This window comes from Gouania willdenowi, chromosome 9 (assembly GCF_900634775.1).
Source record: "Gouania willdenowi chromosome 9, fGouWil2.1, whole genome shotgun sequence".
Taxonomy (NCBI): Eukaryota; Metazoa; Chordata; class Actinopteri; order Blenniiformes; family Gobiesocidae; genus Gouania; species Gouania willdenowi.
This window is the reverse complement of record NC_041052.1, coordinates 4,656,873-4,677,775: the sequence shown is the minus strand read 5'-3', so window position 1 is coordinate 4,677,775 and position 20,903 is coordinate 4,656,873. Positions and strand designations below refer to the sequence as shown.

The window sequence follows — 20,903 nt, the reverse complement described above, 5'->3', positions numbered from 1 at the left end:
TTTTCTAAAAACATTAAATTTAAACTTTTTTTCATATGATGGTGTGGCAGGAAGTGGCAGTTTTCAAAGTAAGATTTTGGTGTTGCTGTGTAACAAGTTGATCAGTTTGTTGTTTTTAAAAACAAGAGAGACGTGACTGCAGAAAAACCTTTTCCACCCACACTTTGGCTCTCTTACTTTGAAAACGGCAACTTCCTGTCGTACAAGTTTCAGTCTTTTACATTACATCTCTTTGTTTACAGAAAAAGACCCAAAAAAAATGTTTTGAATTTCAATCTTAATTTGGTAATTTTAAAGATGAAAATTTAATAACCGCTGATTTTATTTATTTTTATTTCCTTTTCTGAAGAAAAAACTGCAGGAACACCAACCGTAGTTTAGCCATTAAACGTCTTTTTGTGGCAATACTGGAGAACTACACAACCATTGTACACACACACACACACACACACGTTCCTTTGGCACATGGCGCACACACACAAAGACGAGCGTTGACTCACAACATGTAAAGTTAGTGTTTAAGCCGAGTTAGACGATGAATGCTGACTGTGCTTTGGTTTCAGTCACGTTTGTTTTAATGACAATATGAAGTCATGTGACCCTTTGGCGGGGGAACGAGGGCCTGCTGGTGAATCCTCAGTTTGGTTTTTTTAGCTTCCTGTTTGTTTGCTGGTGTTTTATTGAGACTCAAACACACATGTATTTAAAGCAGCAGATAGTGTAGAAAACTATGGTTCACGTGCCGTTTTTGGCCTTTTTAGCTCAAGGTGAGGAACACACGAAACACGATTTAATGCTGAGCGTGTAAATGTAAAAATAGAAATGTTAATGGAGGGTTTAATGCTGGATGTGAGGGTCTGAAATGTAGTTTTAGTTTGAAATGAAGCTCATTTCTTAGAATAAAATATTAAAAAACTACTTGGGTTTAACTGACTCTATAGTCTGTAAGTCACCTTCTGTCCTCTAGGTGGTGCTACACTATTGGGTTGAATGTGATGAGTCCAGTGCTGTGGAGCCCAAACTTTACACTTTCTCAGTCATTTGAGAGCCAGGTGTTAAATTACATCATAGATGTTGATCAAGTAAAACAAAATCCTGAGCTGTTTTATGTTAAGGCTTCATTTATTCAGACTACTTTGTTTATTCTAGAAATGTACTTTGATCTCCTGACATGTTTCGACTGCCAACTGTCAGTCATCCTCAGAGGCATCTGCTGATCGCTTTGATGTGTCCTTATGAGCTATTTCTGGGCGTGGCCAACTAGACAAAGTTTTCTAAGAAATACTTTTTTTCCGAATAAAAAAAAAGGTTTGTCTGAATAAATGAAACCTTAATACATTTTTCAAAAAGACTAAATGAACTTTCTGAAATAAATCCTGAGCTGGTTTTGTTTTTGTTTAAATCTGAGGTTGAAGACGTGAAGTCTCACACGTAATTGTGTTTTTTTTTTTTTTGCTCTGCAGAACTGGAGAAGATATGATTTTTCTCTCTCACACACACACACACACACACACACACACACACACACACACACACACACACACACACATACATACACACAAACCTTAGCTTTGGGGTTCAAAGGAAACAGAAATGTTGATCTGGATTTGTACGAGTGCTGCTCTTATCATTTTTTTTGTCACCATTTCTAAAAACTTTTCTACAAAAACTGGACTTTGTGGATAAAAAAACTACACAATGTTTCCAAAGTGAAATAAAATAATCAAAGAAGAGGACGATGCAACGTCAAAGCCCTGATTGGTCGTCTCACTGTTCATCAGTAACTGTGTGTGCGTGTCAGAGTAACATGTACTGGTTGTCTATGGCTCTCTTTCGTCCTTGTTCTGGTTCCAGCTCGTAGTCCGAGTCCCTCTGGGGGATGAGGGGAGTTTGGGGGTGGGGCCTCCTTCCCACTGATTCGCTGCGGCGAACAGGAGGCGGGGCTACGGGAGCGGGTGCAGGGCCAGGGTTGTTGGTGCGATTCCCCGTACGTGGAGCGGAGATGGGGGTGCTGCTGGAGCAGGAGGCAGTGGGTGAACTGGAGATGTGTGACAGGCTGCACTGGGCCAAACTGGGCTCTGAACTCCACCGATGGAGGGAGAACGGAACCAGGAGAGCCCCCTGGAGCTGACCTGTGCAAGGAGGAGGATGGTCACATGACCCATAGAATAATGACCAATCAGAGCAGTAATACAGAAAAGAACGTTAAGTCTGATTTTGTTGTTGTTGCTTTGTGTGGTTTTTGTGGTCATTTTAATTATTTACAGTATGTTGGAATTGTGTGTTTTTAGAGCCTGTGAATTTTTGTCCTTTTTTATATTTTTTTCTGTTATTTTTGTGTGTTTTTTTTTTAAATCAGTTTGTCTACTTTTGTTGTCCTTTGTGTACTTTTCTAGAATTTTTTTTTTAAGCCCGTTTTGTGTATATATGTTTTGTATTGATTTTTGTGTATATTCATTCTCATTTTGTGTTTTTATGTTAATACTTTGAGTTTCTGGGTAATATTGTATGTTCTTTTAAGTCATTTTGTGCATTTACTTTGGGGTTCACTGCCACATCTGATCTAAGGAGTTTAGTCTCAGTGAGTCAGGTTTGGAGGGGCGTTCCAATTAGAGTTTAGATTCTTAGGCTTCATTTTTAACTTTTTTTTAATTTTTTATTCTCTATTACATTAATTTTTACTTTTTAATAAACACAAAAACTTCTATATTTTTGTGGTATAATTTCCAAAGTGATTTCTGCTTGTAGTGGGACGGGATATTGACGGCGTTGTGTTTTGTTGTTCAGCGTTCACAGTCACTGAATATTATTTGCTGATTTTGCTCATTCCTCACTTGCTGTTGCCACATGGGCCGCCCGGTCTGGTCTGCGTACTGTAACGGACTAGGTTCTATGTTCTGGTTATGTTCCACTTGTGTGTATTCAGTGGTTAACTGATGCTGAGATTTCCCATGGCCGAGAAGGCATCATGGTTACGTGCAGGGAACAATTTTGTTCCCACGGTAGTGAGTGTATGACAGCGTAAGACAATTCTTGGAGTGTTTGTTTATTTTTGGCGTGTTACTACGACCTCCACTAAAGCCTATAAAACTGTGACAACGGCTCGAGTCACTTCATTACAATATCTTTTGGGCAGAGCTGTAGTGCGTGTGCCTTCCCTGAATGAAGCTAAAGATCATACATCCATGATGACGTCGACAAAGTTCCTCTGATCTTTAGCTTGTCATTAGTTCATCTGTGTTTCTCACCTTGTGATGGAAGACTAGAGCCGGCAACCACGAAGCTGGACAGGGTGACGGCTCCAGCTGCCCCGCACTCCAGAGGGATGGGGAGGAGACGGAAGTGACTGAGCATGTCCATGACGGAGGGGAAACGCAGGTGCTGCACCCGGCACTGACCCCACTCTGTCAGAGAGAGACGCAGGTGCTGCAGAGAGAGAGAGAGAGGACACACACACACACACAGAGTTAACATTTCTGTATCATCGTCTGACCCAGTGGTCCTCAACGTTTAACAAATACTTGTTTTAATCAGAAATAAAATAGATTAAAAGTCATCAAAGATGGTGAAATTGGATTTTAAAAACCACAAAAATTGGCTAAAAGTTGCAAATTAGAGTGGCCAAAAACAGACAGAAAAAGTGGTAAAAAGGGTTCAAAGTCTCAATATTGGCTTAAAAATGGCAGACATGGGGAAAGAGGAGTCATTTGGGGGTAATGTCATTTAAAAAGTAGGAACAATTAGTTTAAACTCGTAAATAATGGGCATGGCAAATCATGAATGTGGTTAAAATGGCAATAAGCATGAAAAATGGTGTCTCGTGACCCGAAAGTTGAGAACCCCTGGGCTGCGTCCGAATAGTCCCTCCTATCTCCTTTCCTATCCACTTTTCCTTAACCCCCGTGGATGACGTCACGGGCTTATGGAAAGGTGTTAGGAGAGAAGTTAGGAAAGGGCGATTACGTTTGTTTTTTGACGCACTTCAACTAGGTGAGGTAATAATCCGACGGCGGTGACAATTAGTGACATCTGCCGTGATGAAAAAAACTACAAATTTCCAAAAATGGACTAAGAGCTCATTCATAACACTTTCCGTTGATATAATCTCAAAAATCAAAAGGTTTGAATGTAAATCAAAGGAAAAGAGGTTACTAGGCTACAAGGAACAAAAGTGAAACTAAAAGAACGTCACATTGAGAATGGTTGCTCGCACTCACCTTCTACTTAGAAATATGAATTATGTTCAATAAAATATGTGGATAATCTTGAGTGTCTGTTTTATGTCAGTTATAAGTTATAATCTGATAATATGTCTTACATATAATAAAATATGGGTTTTGGATTATTTATTTAAAGTTGTTCAAGGCATATCATTGCATTGGTAACTTACATGATCTCCATTACTTGTCAGTCATTGTGAGTTTCCGTGAGCACTCAGGTGTGCGTGTCTCTTTAAATGTTGTTGCCGCAAGGAATTGTGGGTCAACATTATCTGGTCTCCTTTGGTAAAGGATGCATCAGTGTTTCCTAGGCTAAAGGATGTTATAAAGGAAGCATTGACCCTCCTTTCCTCGGCTTAAAGTGAACTTGAACATTCTTTATCATGGCCACCACTTAAACACTTCCCAGGTGTGAATGAACAGTGGATAGGAAAGGAGATAGGAAAGGTCTGACCATCATAACTAATCAGTACCTTAGCTTTTCCCTGATAGTTGAAGGTGAGGACGTAGTCTCCTCTGCGTGTCTCGCTCTGTCGGACCAGGAACACTCCGTGTCCTTGAGCTCCAGAGCTCTGGACCAGGTGAGCCGCCTTCACTCTAGAGATGGGCCCATGGAACCAGGGGTAGGAGAACAGGTAGTGGTCTGCCTTCTGGGTCACCTGATCTGGGAGAGTGAAAGGAGCTGCTGGGGTGTTTACCAGAACGTTGTGCTGTTGGTTGATTAAATGTAAGTCTGAGGAAAGGAAACACAAGGTTTTTATTTTAAAAAGTGTTTTATCAAAACAACAGGACAACACTACCATAGTGTAATACAGAGTACACACACACACACACACACACTACAGCTTTTCAAACAAGTCAAATAGTGTTTAAACTGCATGCACGGACAACTAAAAAAAAGCTTTAATGTGTCACTAAGCGGTACCAGCTTGTGGAACAGTTTGTGTGTGGAAATGAGAAAATAAATACATGAAATTGTTCTCAAAGCATAGGTGTTAAAGGGTTAAAAATATAAACAGGTGTGTATATACAGGACAGATGAATGTGGATTACATGAATTGTATAATTATATAGATATATATCAATGAATTATGTCTTATTTTATAGTGTAAATAGGTGTACATTATAAAAATTTTCGAACATGTACAGGCTTCACTTGCAGGATTTTGTAACCATTTATTCTGTCTTTGCTTTGTTTAGATTTTTTATTTTTATTATCATTTTCTCATTGTGGTTAATACACTGTGCGTTCACATTAGATAATATGAAAAGATTGAGTATGTGAGAAATACCAGGATGTCATACTCAAACGCCCCATGATGCATTGCGAGTGAAAAGTAAAATTTGTTGAAATGACATGGAATGAGCCGCATCCCCTTTTCAAAATAAAAGCATCTCTTGTTTTGAAGTTAAAATGAAGTTTTGTCAGTAGAGAGTTTTAAATGAGCACATGTTGATATTCTCACTTAAATGTTTTCAGAACTTTCAAAGGTGGAGAATCAACAGAGATATTTAGCCTCAGTGTGAACAAGGTTTTTTGTCGTTGTTGGTTCCAAATGCATCTTGGGAAACTTGAAAGTGTACTTGAGTGGGAACGCTCATCATCCTACTCATACTAATAGTATACAGTATTTACTCATTGAGTTTGTAGTGTATAGTACGCTAGTGTGACATTTTCATCACAGCCAATCACTGCTGAGAACGTGTCACGTGACTTACTCTGACTTGCTGACTCAGAGCTCCCTCTGTGATTGGCTGGAGCAGAGCTGTCAACTGAGGAGGGGAGGGGCTCCCAGTCCATACTGACTGACCTGCAGGACGAGACAGACGTTAAAAAAGACACACGAGCACAAGCGTTGTCTTCTGATCGAGAGGTTGAGGGTCCAATCCCAGTGAAATGTGCTGAGGCAAGACACTGAAGTTGCTCCCATTGGTTGACTAGTGGCTGGTAGGGCAGCTCAGTTCCATTGGTGTGTGAATGACAGTGGGAATAAGCTGATATTGTAAAGTGCTTTTATCAATTCTATCCTAATCTTGTGCTGTTCTTGAGTTCAAAAGAACTTGTGTGCGTCTGAATATTCCCTCCTATCTCCTTTCCTATCCACTTTTCCTTAACCCACGGAAGTGTTTAAGTGGTGGCCATGATAAGGAGCGTTCCAATTCTCTAAAAGCCAAGGAAAGGACGCTCAATACTTCCTTTATAACCTCCTTTAGCCTAGGAAACACTGATGCATCCTTAAGCAAAGAAGACCAGATAATCTGCCCCACAATTCCTTGCGGCGTCAACATTTAAAGGGACCCGCTCATCAGAACGTTCACGTAAACTCACGATGACTAAAAACAGAGCATCAGAGGGATCAGAGACAATTTTAACCACATTATGTTTTTTTCAACATATTTCATTCACGAGGAATGTTTTGTGTGGTGTATGCCTACAATGTTATGGAACTATTTCATAAAAACCTACTTATTTTGGATTAATGTTGATCTGTGAGTGTGAGCAACCATTCTCAGTGTGACGTTTTTAGTTTCATTTTTGTTCCTCGTAGCCTCTTTTCCTTTGATTTACATTCAAACCTTGTGATATTTGAAATTATATCAGCGATTAGAGGCACAGCGGAGAGTGTTACTATTGTGCTTTTAGTCCATTTTCGGAAATTTGTAGTTTTTTCGCCACGGCAGACGTCACTAACCTTCACTGTCGTCTGATTTATGACATCATCTAGAGAAATGTGTCTGATTGCCAAAGCAACGTGATGGCCTTTCCCTAACCCCTTTAGGAAATCTCTTAACACCTTTTCTTAACCCTGTGATGTCATCCATGGGTTAAGGAAAGTAGATAGGAAAGACCCTGTGAGCTAACTCCCTCCTTCCTGCTAAGCAGGGGAGGGGCCAGGTGGAAGCCCCTCCCACTTGTGATTGTTGACACCTGATTCTTTTAATGACATTAACTCGTCACTGTGGGTGAACTGGAGCAATGGCAGTGCTAGCTTAGCAGCTACAGAGGATAGAGTTCTTTCTCCTCAATTGGGCTGAACTTTGAAGCAAAGACTCTTTTTACATGTTTGGATGAACATTGAGCAACTCATGGTAAGAACCTCCAAATATAACCACGGGTTTCATATAAACTTCTGTTCCTTGGACAATTCTTTCAAAAGTAAAACTCGAGAAACTTAAACATTGTTTAGTCTGGGCACTTAAGTTGAATGCATTTCTTGTTCATTTATTTGTAAAGTTTAAAAATTGTTATAAATTGTTAAATAGGCAATTTAAGGAATGTTGATGGGTTTAATGTACTTGTTGAATTTAAAGATTTATTGCGCTTATTTCAAGTGCCAAGTTAACTGTGTAGTTAAAAGAAAGTGTCTAGAGATACGTTAAACGTAGCCATAGCCCCCGGCACTATGGGTACGACCGATGATGTTGACGGACCTTTTCCGGATCTTTTCTACATAAGTGTAATGTGCCTGTGTTTTCACCGTGTCCGGATGGCCAAGTGGTCTAATGCGCCTGACTCAAGGATTCTTCCCTCAGCTGCCGTGGATTTGAATCCCACTTTTGACATATATATTTTTTCATTTTAACATATTTAACAGGGCAAATTCCACCTTTAAAAATACATATACAACAAAAATAAACATTTTAGGGTATTTCCTGGGTTAGGGTTAGGGCTAAAATAAAAGGTTTAGCGGGGTAGCTAAAAATAAATATGAGCTAAAATACATCTTTGTCATGTGGTGCACCTGTCACGTGACCTAAACTGGCCAATGAGGGGCGCTGCGTATGCATAGAGTGGCAGGCTAGTTAAAATTAGAATAAAAGAAAAGTGGAAAACCTTGTTTAGAAAAAACTGTTAAACATTAATAACAAAATGCAATACTTGGAAAAGGTTAAAAAGTTTAAAAGCAAATTTTGATTCCAAGGATCAAATGGTTGTCTAATTGTTGTTTGAGTTTAAGTTTATTTTATTTAAAATGGGGACAAGTAGTTCAGGGGCCAAATATGGAGCAGTTCACCTTAAGTGTGCCGCAGATTTTAGATAAGGAAAAATAGTATTGTAGTCATTAATGTGCTCTAGTTTGCACATCCACATATAAATAAATAAGAAAATATGTACGGCACTGATAATATTGAGTTTGACATGGTAAATGGACTAGATTTATATAGCGCCTTATAACCACACTGAAGCAGTCCCAAAGCGCTTTACATATCAGCTCATTCACCCAATCACTCTCACATTCACACACCAGTGGGACAGGACTGCCATGTAAGGCGCTAGTCGACCATTGGGAGCAACTTAGGGTTCAGTGTCTTGCCCAAGGACACTTCGACACATAGTCAGGTACTGGGATCGACCCCCAACCTCTCGATCAAAAGACGACCCTCCACCACCTGAGCCACGGTCGACATAAATAATAAACATCTGATTTTCACATATTAAAGATCATTCTGGATTTATCAGTGGCTTTAAATACATACGATTGTTCCAAGAATTTAGTTGAACAAATGTGTGAAGATGTGAGATTTATGCCTGTTATGCTTTAAAAGTCAACTCTCACAAGTCTCGGTCTTGCCTGTAGTACAACACTAGTGTATTGTCATGTGTTACAGACGTGAGCAGAAGTCACATGCATGTATGTGAAACAAATCAGGAACAATTTGAAAGCTGTAAAAATAAATATAAATGTTTTGGTTCCCTTTGAGATATAGCTGCTGCTCTGAGATGGTAAATGTATTTGTTTAGAGCTCAAATGTCAAAAACTGTCTCACGACAAGGTTCCTTGCTTGGACTCCAAGTGTTAAACAGCAGGACAAATCTCATAATCTGTGTTAAAAAATGTGTTCTCAAAGGCTGGACTGTGCGGAGAACATTTTTGTCACTGGTTAATAATATGTAGCTCAACGCTCGTCGATATCAGAAGAACCATCCCTGGTGCTCCCGAAGCCGCTCATACGTCACCGCGTGATTTATCAGCACACGTGACCGCAACAGCTGCTACTTCAGTCTTTAGAGTTAAAAGGCTCACTTCCTTTCCAATGCGTCCCAATGACTGAAAGTGTGTGTGTGTGTGCGTTCAGTTTCACACAGTTTGGTGATAAACACAATCTAAAACTTTACATTTGATCAAATTAAATCAGTTTTCTATTAAAAAGTCTGGATATCATTATCTAAACTTCATTATAACCAGAAATGAAAATAAAATAATAATAATGAATGAGGAGACCTGCCTAAGTTCAGTATAAGGTGGATTTAAAACAGATTTGGTTACATTTGTACGAACTTTAGCTCAAATTAGCATCAGTTCTTTCGATTAAAGCAGCACAAACGTGCCTTCCCTGTGTGGATGTAGGGGCGTGTGTGTTTGTGTGTGTGTGTACGTGTGTTTTCAGACATCTGCAGAAATGAAAAAGGTTCTGAGATTTCCCAAGTTTCAAACCTCCCACTCACTTCCTTCCAGTGACACAGTGACCTTGAGTGTAGCTTTGATATGTAAAGCAGCGCCGCACGTAATTCTTTGGGTTTGTGAATTTCATTCTACCTATAATCTTTATTAGTAAACATTAAAAAAGCAGTAACTTAGTTATCATACACAAATAACTCCAAAAAACATGAACAAAAGTCTCAGAAAAATTAACAAAACGAAAACAAAAAACGCAGAAAATAATAATAAATGACTCCAAAAAACATTAAAAATTACAGAAACTCACTAAAGGTTAACAAAAATACTAAAACTGACAATAATAGTGTCAGAAAAATATGCAAAACGACAACAAAAACGTATAAAATCAGAGAAAATAATACAAAATAACTCCCAAAACAGAAATACAGACACAAACCTTTTCTTATTTACTGTATTAATGCTTATTATTCTAAAAACTGAATTTTGATCATGTGACCTTTGGATCAGATACACAGATCACATTTTTTGACGCTTTGCTTAATGTTGCCCATCTCAGCTGTAAATAAAATCTAATTCAACTCATCTGAACACATTTTCAAAGAACACATTTCGGTTTGGTTTGTTAATTTAATTGAAAATGGAAGTGGAAACTGATTCGTTTCTATGGTTTTTTTTTTAGTCTCTGATGTGGTGTTTTAGTGGCTCTCACCTGTTACTGATACATTCTTTGAGCTCTGTAGTCCAGGAGCTAACCTGCTGGTCGTTGTCCGTCTCAAATATCAGACTTCCCCGATGAACCTGCAGAGAGACACGTGTAATATCTGCACGCTAAAAGAAAGCAGGGTCATTTATTTATCTATTTATTCGTGTTTACCTTTAAAACAAACGTGTTCAAGTTGTCGGGCATCTCCAGTCTGTTGCAGCGACGCACTTCTTGAATGTCTGAGCAGTGAGTGGTCAGCTTAGGGCTGGACGCCTGTAAAATCATAGGAAAATATCTTTAATATTTAGTTAGCTACAATGGAAATCTAACAATAAAGTGGAAAAGAGATGAAATCAAAAGAGAAGATCAAGGTTTTGTTGAGTCTGTTGATAAAGTGCACATAAAACGTTTGAAAAATATACAGTATTTAAAAAGAAAATCCATCATTTCCAGCGGCATGAACGGAACAGAACAAAGCAATCCGTCCACCAGCAATAGTTTCAGTGGTTCTCAAACTACTCACAGTCTCGTACCCCTTCAACCATTTCACCTAAAGTCACGTTCCCCCTACTCCTCGCCCTACAGTGAAAATGTTTCCCTAAATTCTACCTATCCTGTTGAGGAATAATATATAATAAAACAAAGAATAATAATCTGTAAACACACAATAAAACATCTTATTCAGAATTATCATTTCATTTATTTAATTAATTAGCCTACTGGCATTGTCAGTCAAACAGATCTCTTTAATTTTGGAAAAACAAATCTACCAAACATTTGTTGATCGAACATATAGCAGTAATACTTGCATACATCTATTACTCACCCTGAAAGTGAAATACAACTCACTACAACCTTAATGAGGGTGAGGTTGAGAGGATGAACATAACTCTGCAATGTTTGGCTGAATTTCAGAAAGTCTGAGTTTTAAATCGTTCTCCACGTAAAGTCTTGTTCTATATTTAGTTGTCCTGTTTGACAAGGTTTTGAAGCACGTTTGGCTAGCGTAAAACAATGTAGCTCTCCCCATAGTTGCTCTTTTTTTGATGAGATTGTTTCTCTGTAACCACTAGAGGGCAGTTTGACAGAGGCCAATGTGTAATTTGTGGCAATACATAGAGGCTCCTGACTGCTGCTCTATTTTATTCTAGTTTTCAATGTTGTCACACTGTTAATTTAAATTTTTTTCTTTTCACGTGCCCCCCAGGGGGTACCCGTACCCCACTTAGGAAACCTAGGGTTTATGTTACAGTTATAGGTTTTTTTTTTTTTTTTTTTTTTACAACAGACAGATACTCACAGAGTAAACACAGTCACAATGTCCAAATTAAAGCTGTAAAAAAACATTTACTAGAAAAAAAGATATGAAACAGTTTCACTGTTTATTAACATTGTTGGAAAAATTTTGTTCATTGCATTGTGGGATGTGAAGTCCCGTAGACGGATGCATAGAAATGTTTTTACTTTATGCTGATTTCACTGGGAATACCGAAAACAAACTACAACAAAAAAGTTTCAAGCGAATCACTATAGTCCTTATCGGACGAGGAAACAAAATAAATCACAGTAAGAATGAAGTAAAACACTTCTGTCTACAAGACTCCACATCCCACAATGCAATGCGAAAAACTTTTCTGACAACGTCAATAAGAGCATAGACATAATATACGTAGAGACCGCATCGCCTGTTTAGGGACGTGCCTACAGCACCACCATCTTGAAACGGTGGTGGCGGAGGCAGCATTGCGTGGACATTACAACAGAAAGAGGTACTCCTCAATCTCTAAATAGATTTATTCGTTGAATTTTGAACCAATTTCCAAACTGTTTGATTTTTTAAAAAAACGTCACATGTAGCTATGATACAAGGTGCTTGGATATATTTAAAATGCTCTCTCTGCCTCTGACTGTAGCACAGTTTATGCAGTGTGCAGCAGACAGATGCTCTAATGAGCGTTGTTTAGAAACGAGATCTCGTGGGAGATGTATGTAAGAGATAATATATTGTTAGCAGGTTGTTATAGCTATAGTGAAATAAATGCCAACAGGACAGACAGAACCCTCAATGTTATGAATCTAGTGTTCTTAGCAACAGCCTGTTACACAGAGAAAAAACACTTACTGCAATAATTGATGGGTTAGAAATTCAATATAGCATCTATTAGAGCTAATAATAGCCCTACTTAATGATGGAATTATTTTTTGTTGCAAACAATTCTCTATCTCTGGCTACATTGCTATAATGTATAGATTAATAGTAATGGTTATTATAATAATAATAATAATAGCAATAACAAAATAAAAATTCATAATAAACAATAGTTAATAATAAGGTGATATAAGAATATAATATAGCATTAATAATAGCAATAATAACAATAATAAGATAAAAAAAAAGAATATAATGATAGCAATAATAATACTATAATGAAAATATCAATAATAATAATAAAATTACATGATATGATAATAATTATAAGAATAGCAATAAAAATAATACAATAGTAGTACAATTGTACAATAATTGTAATTGTCAAATGCAATGTATAGCCTTAAGCAACATTTTCAATAAAAACCTGAGCACATCTGAATGTTTTCTGGGTTCCTTTTGTTCTATCTATCAATCATGTCTGACGTTTATTACAATTAAACCCTGTGAAAATTGCTTGAGAATTGAGCGATTTATGACAACTTTAATTGTGTGAGCACATCATTCCTCTATAGATTTAATGCACTGTAGAAGCGATTGCCACCGTTCCAAGATGGCTGCCCTGTAGACACACCGCTCTAGTGGGCAGCAGCAGTCAATGCAGCATCTACGTTTGTCTATGAATAAAAGAGTGTTTACAGCAGAGATCAAAACAAACGTTGAGTGGCAATTTCAACCTTTTACAGTCATGGACGAAAGTATTGGAACCCCTGGAATTTTTCCTGAAATTACACAATTTCTCCCAGAAATAGTTGCAATAACAAATGTTTTTGGTATACACCCATTTATTTCTTTTATATGCATTGAAAAAACACTATAGCTAAAGAAAAATGCTCAAATTTACATGAGTTTACACAAAGTATAAAAAAAATTGAACCAAACAAAACTGTTGGCACCCTTTGAGTCAACTCCTACACCTAGTAACTGGCTTCAGGTGTGATTTCTATATTGACAGCACCTGTTTTAAACTAACATCACATGCTTGAAATAAAATGTTTTAAAAAGGGTGCCGAGAATCCTGGCCGGTCCATTTTTTGATTTTATGTAAATGTTTATTCAATGCACATAAGGAAATAAATGTGTGTATACCAAAAATATTTGTAACTGCAAATATTTGTAACTGCAAATATTTCTGGGAGAAATTGTGTATTTTCTGGAAAAATTCCACACTTTCATCCAAGACTGAACATATTTTTTCAAGCAAATTATCTTTGATTATTGATCCATGAGACCTAAACTATGTCTTTATCTGATTAATAAAAGTTATCATCTCGAGCTCATTAGTTCAGAGACAGCTTAAATGCAACAACATAAAACCATAAAGTGGGAGGAGTCAACCATTAAGTGTGTGACTGTGCATACTTTAAGTAGTCAAGCAAACAACCAACACAAATGGATTCCAGAGGAACAAACATATGCACCACAGACGCTGTGACACACTGAGTTAGAACCAAACTAATGTGAAGCAGATGATCCTGGAAACAAGAGGACCGTGTGTGTGTGTGAATGCTCGGTGTGTGTGTAATTTCCGTAAATGCGTCTTTGAGTGGAAATCCTGCCGTTCTAACTACAGGCAGTGAGAGACTGGGAGGTGGAGCATGATGGGAACTGTGGTGGTGGTGGTTTTAGCTCCATTTCTGACCTCACCAGGAAAAACTGCATTTTAAGAAAGCGAAAAGAAACTTGACGGGAGCTTGGCCTGAAGCGCAAAGTAGCAACACACACACACAGGTGCAGCCAATTGCAATTAAAGAGAACCTAAAACCAAGCAGAAGATCAGTATGTGTCAGCATCTACCAGGGTTGGGCTCAATTCGGGCTCTATCCGAAAACCAAGCACATATTCGGACTCAGGGGAATAAAACCTGTCCGCTGAAACCACATTTTCGAAAAAATGAACACTTTTCTTTCGGCGATGAAATTGTGCGTTTCGGCTCTAGCGGACACACTTCGGACTCTACCCAAAAAGCACATATTCGGACTCGGGCGAACCAGACCTTTTTGTTGATACCATGGTTGGCCCGATCCGAGCACTTTTAAAATCGTATTGTATGGTTAAATCACACACGTATCGCGCGATTACACGTGAATTAGCGGGATCTCCTGAGTCCTTGCTGCAACAGATGCGCAGCAAAACCTGAGGTGGTGGGGATTGCTGGACTGCAAATTGCACTGAAGTCAAGCAGCAGAGCAGTTTTGGTGCAAATACGCATTTAGTGGAAATCCAGGGTTATATCCCTCAAATGTTTGGCGCTCATGACGAAAATACCATCTCATCACATCGTTTATCCTTTACATCAGTGAACTAATGAACAGTTCATCACTGTTGTCATGCTGTGGCTGTGTGCTCTCTGACTGGAGCAACTGTGTGGATGAGGTGTCCCAGCAATCACACACTTTCATACATGGGAGAAGTGATCTACAGGGAATGTTTCAGAGATCTACCAGTCGATTGCGATCTACGGGTTGGCGACCACTGTTAGTTAGTACATAGTAGACCAGGGTTTTTCAAACACTGTGCACACTTGTGTGCCATGAGAGATCATCAGGTGTGCCATGGGAAATTTATCAATTTCACCCAATAGTACGGTGTACAATTTTGAAAACAAATTTACATAATTAGCTAAAAAAAAAGACAAATAGCAAAACATTTTTACAAATGCCACCACAAATTTACAATTTTTAAAACAAATTTAAATAATTAGTAAAATAGTCAGATAGTCTCAATATACAGAGGGCAGTTTTTTTATCTTTTTTATGACCGTATTAGACCAATTTAATAAAAGAAAAAAAATTATGGTGAAAAACTACAATTTGTAGGGCCTCCAGGGTTTACTGTTTTCACGGAAAATCGGCGGACAAAAAACTAAATTCATGTTTTTGGATTTAAAAAAATCTAGCCTGTTTTTTCCCCTTCTTACTTTATTTAAAACCAGGCCCTGACATGAAACAGAAATGTGTAACATGCATTTATTGGGACAATATCATGCATTTACATGCTTCTTTTCATCAGAAAACAGGTGATTGAATGTCTAGAAATGTGAAAAGGCTTAGGTTTAGCTGATGGCGTATTAGCCAAGCTGGTGATCATTTTACCTGGTGACACGTTATAACAGAAGCATTTCCAATCAAACAGCCGTTTTGTGCAAAACGTGACGAGGATTCGCTGGTTGTCGGTAATTAAAGGTTTCACAAATAATGTTGGGACCATATCACACATTTCCATGGGATTTTTCCCGTTAAATAGGCAGCTAAGGGTTAGCAGTGTGACTAATGTCTCTCTTGCAAGGTAATCTCAGATTTCAGTGTAATTATCCTGATTTAGTAAATCATCTGAAGCATGTAAATGTAAAATAATAACAGTAGTTGACTCTATTAACCCTATTTAGCAGGTTGGTACGATTTCGGGAAGTTTATTAGTCAGTAAAGTCAATGCCGAGATCATTAGTGATCAATGGGTAGGATGACTAAAATATATTCCGTTTATGGATGACAGTATGAAAGTGTTGTTAGTTTGTCTGTTAGCAGGATTACGTCAAAATGATTTAAAGAGTAACTAGACACCCCAAAACAATACTTAATACTTTACTTAATAGTGTAATTTTCAGTTCAGATTGATTTCATTGCTCCAAAAATAACCCCACTAGGTTAATATGAAACACCACCTACAGTGTATCAGATTAAATTAAACTCCTAACCTCATTAGCTTCCACTCAGCACAGCTACTTTTTTTTTTTACTCCATGATTAACCAGCACAGGGTAGAGCAGAGGAACCACATGTCTTATCCAGTAGCAATTATCTGACTCCAGTTAACCCTGAATTTAACACTGTATAAAACAACATACCAATCCTGAAGGAAAAATTCAAGGGAATGAGCAGAACAAAGCAAAAACAACACACGCACACGCACACGCACGCACACACACACCAGAAGAGAGCAGAGGCAGCAAAAGGAAACAGACTAGACGATGAAAGGAAGGGCATTAGAAGGGAGAACGGGAGCGATGGGGACCAGATTCCAGGGCTTTGTGCAACTGGATGACTCTGAGTCTCTGTGACTGTGTGTGAGCCGGAGGAATGTTGGTGTTAATCCTTAAATACACATACATGCACAGGAGCACAAAAAAACTCCTTAAGCTTCACATTTTAACCTCAACAAACCAACGCTGCGACTCCTGGAGTGAGATCATTAGTCGGTGAAAGAGGAACCGATAAAAAGTGAAGTCACGACAAAACATTGCCATGGTTGTTCACAGAAAAATGTGGTTGTGTTTCTGAATCAGGATTTCTAAGTGAACTTTCCCCACATTCCTGGAACTAACGTGACATTCCGTATTATGTCAAAAAAAAAGTTCACACAAAACCACACAAAGATATAAAAAAAATACACAGAACGAATACAAAAACCAGAAGAAAATACAAAATCACAAAGACTATACACAAATTGACTCCAAAATACAGAGAAATACACAAAGCGACTATGAAAATGGAAATAAAATACAGAAAAAAATACAAAACGACTAACAAAATTAAAACTAAATAACAGAAAAATATAACAGTATAAAATGACTACAAAAGCACATTAAATGAGAGAAAAATACACAAAATTAGTATAGAATGACATAAAATGACAGAGAAATATACAGAATCATAGAAAATAACTCCAAAAACACACCCAAAACAAGAAAAATAACTCCAAAAACAAAATATAGTAAAGTGACAGATAAATATAAAAAATACATTTGTTTCCAGTTAATGCACAGATTGGTCATTATTCTAAATGTATTTGTGTTGTCGTTTTATACATCCTGTCATTTCTGTTGATTTATGTTTTTAAGTAATTTTTGTTATTTTGTGTATTTTTCTGTACACACAAAATTAAAACAGGCTGCCAGTCTAATTTATTATTAAGTACTGGTATAAGGTCACTGCATATTATTGTTAAAATGAAGGAATCTCATCTGAAGACCACTACATTTTACAAGTTCAGATTTACAAACGTTCTTTCATGTTTTTTTCATTTTGTTCGATTTTAGTTTTTTACTTTTAATGTTGGAAAAAAACCTAAGGGCAAATTTAGCAGCTTAGGCAATCAAAGAAGAGGAAAATTGACTGTGAGCGTCCCCTTAGGGGCCAAATACAGACGAGAGTTTTCAGTAATGTGCCGTGAACTTTGAATTGAGCACTCGATGAAGTTGATTCACAGAAATCAGGTCTGTTGTGCTGTTGCTCAACCCCTCAGACATCTGCTGTGCCTTTTCTTCTTCTTCTTTTTTACTTCACAGACGCACAGTTCCTCAAAAATGATTAGAAAATCATTCACATTTCCAACTTTAAAATCCTCTGAATGGCAAACACGCACACGCACACGCACACGCACACACAGAGAGAGAGAGAGCAAGAGAAATAGACTGTGTGACTGGTGCACTCTGTTTTATCTCACGTTTAAAAAAATCAGTCGTAAAAATAATTTTCCAGGTGTGTATTTTAAAAAAAACACTGAAAGGGAAACTGTATTAAAATGTATTTTGTATAGCTCTTAAAGGGTTCAGGTTGAAGATGTGAATTGAGTAGACCATGTGGCCCGTTTGGCAGAAAAATGGCCAAAGTTTATCACAGTGGGGGACCACAAAATGTGATTATATTTGATTTGAGGGTCACATGAGAGATGTGAGGTTATACACATGGGTCACAACAACACACAAACATACACACACAACAGCAAAAGCAAAGGTGTAACTTCTCAACACCCGGGGTTAAAAACACAACTACAGTGTGAGTGCACACACACACAGGATGTTTGGAGTCCAAACGATCTTCCCAGGGTCCCTTTCTCAAGGCCGTCACCATGGCAACATACTGACACTCAACATTCCTTCATTCCTCCCGAGGGTCAGCCCAGCCAAGATCATCCGGGGTACACACTGTGACACACACACACTAACTAACACACACATGAATGCATGCAGGGAGTCCATGACCTCACACCGAGCAAACACATACATCTGTTACTTCCCCTTTTTAGGTCAAGTTCAGTCACGTTTTCTTCCTCCTGTTTGTAGCATAAGAACATTTTAATTTTATTGTATCAATCTGATGAGTCCAAGGACGGTCCCACACACATAACACGATAGTTTGTCATATAATACATTTAGTAATACAGAGCTTTAAATTAACACCCACCAACCCGCCAATAATAAATAACCCTTGCTATTCATCACTGTTAGCAAGACTTTTACTACAATGGAAGTTAGGTAAAGTCCCACCCGTCTGTCAGTGGCTTCAGGATGTAATGTTTTACATAAAAATAATATTGTTCCGAATAGTATTCAACTCTTTTTTTTTTTTTAAAGTAAGAGAGTAAATATAATTCAAGAGGTATTCATCATTTTTTAGTGAATGTGAAACCTCGATGTGTATCTGAGTATGTTATGCAATGATCTCAGTGATTAATTTTAGTTGTTTACTTCCTTTAAGAAACTAAAACAATTTCTGAAGTATATAATTATTCATGAATATTATGTTGATATAATGTTTCAAAATTTTTCTTTATATATATATATATATATATACAGTATATATATATATATATAAATATTCGGTATATGTTTAAGCTTTTGCTTCTTGCCTATTCCTTTTTTGATTTAGATTTTTTTCAGTACAATTTGTATTTAATGTAATGTACAATATTTACCAAAACAAATAAAATAATTCATTAAAAAAAATAGGAGAGGAGCTAAAAAGCAATTCAAAGACGCTTTTTTTTACATATTTTTTACATATTTCAATTCTATCAATTTTACAGACTGAATAGAAGTTAACAAAACTATTTTTGAGCTCCTTTTAAAAATATATTTATGCTACATCTTTTATCTTCTTTACCCCCGATAATATGTATTTTTTATTTATTATATTTTAGCACATTTATTTAATTCATCTTTTATTTTATCATTATTTTCTTTTTTTGTTGCCCATTTATTTATTTATTTATTTATTTGAATTATCATGTTTTTATTTTATTTTATTTTTTGTAGTTCACGGGAAGGGGTGGAGGTGGGGGGATGTTGGCAGAGAAACATTACGAAATTAGTGAGTTGAGGAAGTACTAATATCTTCACTTTGTTGGAACATTTGGGATGGTCTAAAGTTGCACTCTTCAATAAATTAATAATACCAAAAAAAAGAATAACATATACATAATTACTACAATATAACTCTATCCCACCATTTTTATCAGGTCTGTCCACGCTGTATCACTATACAAGTCACTGTATTTTGCAGTTGAGAATTGCCAAATATACTGTTCTCATAGGACTGAATCATAACATAACCTAACCGCTAGAGCGGACATGGGTTCGTCGGTAAACGGTTGCATTTACTTGTTTAATAAACAGGAAGATAATTAAATTCTGATGTAGCTGGTTATAATTTACAGTCCGCATAAACAGGACTGAATCATATCAAAACCTAACTACTGGAGCGGACATGGGCTTGTCTATAAACGGTCGCATTTACAGACCTTAAAGTCGCTAAACGGGAAGAGATTTTTCCCAATAACTTGGCCACAAATTGAGATACAGTGCTCAGACTGGTACCATTGAACAACTTTTCCTTTCAATGTGTGACCATAACCTTCGCTCAAGGTCAGTCTTCTGTCAGTACTTTCAATTTCATTAGTAAAAACAACAAACTTGTCAACAAATCCAGATACAGGTTGTCATTTTTGCCAATTTTCAATAGCCAAATATGTATTCGCCTTACGAATACAGGTCGTGCTTAGTCTTTGTGTATTTATCATTTTATTTAGAACAATATGCAATTTCTCTCTCTATATGGTTCCAATTTATCTCTGCTCTCTCCCAGTAGCACACAGGAACAAAGGCAGAATTTGCTACTGTGAACAACCTTGATACATTGATAAAAGACAAAAAATATCTCCTTATTTTTCCATTATACGTTCCCCTTTTACTCCTTTCTGCCAAACTTCTCCACCTGTTACTTGCAACAGTGGATGACACTGTCCCATCCTTTAGGACAGTAACATAAACATTCTGATTCTTTAACTGTTTATGTGCAGGTCTTAAACCAAGTGAGGATGGAATTTGATATTGAAAGACTGAAAAAGGTGCTTTTTTCTTGATCACGTTTATAATTGACCTGATCTGTGACATTGTGGAGGAAACGGGAAACGCGCAAGCACACACACACATGCACACAACACGTCATCCACAAACACATCGATAGAGACGAGTGTTCTTGGAAACCTGTCAGCAGAGAGGAAGTCATCAGTAATGAATAAATGTGTCACCTCATCGTGCTGCCCTCCTTGCAAAGTTCTCAGAAATACTGATATATGTGAAGACGTTAA

At 37.4% G+C, this 20,903-nt stretch overlaps 1 protein-coding gene across 1 annotated transcript in view; it reads right to left on the bottom strand.

Annotated features, from left to right (window-relative positions):
• Window positions 1-1,285: 1,285 nt before the first annotated feature.
• sh2b3 (SH2B adaptor protein 3) overlaps window positions 1,286-20,903 on the bottom strand; it is a 57,599-nt gene continuing 37,981 nt past the window's right edge. The window contains exons 3-8 of the mRNA XM_028457580.1: window positions 10,497-10,598; window positions 10,332-10,420; window positions 5,940-6,031; window positions 4,694-4,953; window positions 3,249-3,426; window positions 1,286-2,132 (exon numbers count right to left, since the gene is read on the bottom strand). Of these exons, the coding sequence (XP_028313381.1) occupies window positions 1,798-2,132; window positions 3,249-3,426; window positions 4,694-4,953; window positions 5,940-6,031; window positions 10,332-10,420; window positions 10,497-10,598 (1,056 nt within the window). The 3' untranslated portion in view covers window positions 1,286-1,797. The remainder of the gene's footprint in view (window positions 2,133-3,248; window positions 3,427-4,693; window positions 4,954-5,939; window positions 6,032-10,331; window positions 10,421-10,496; window positions 10,599-20,903) is intronic.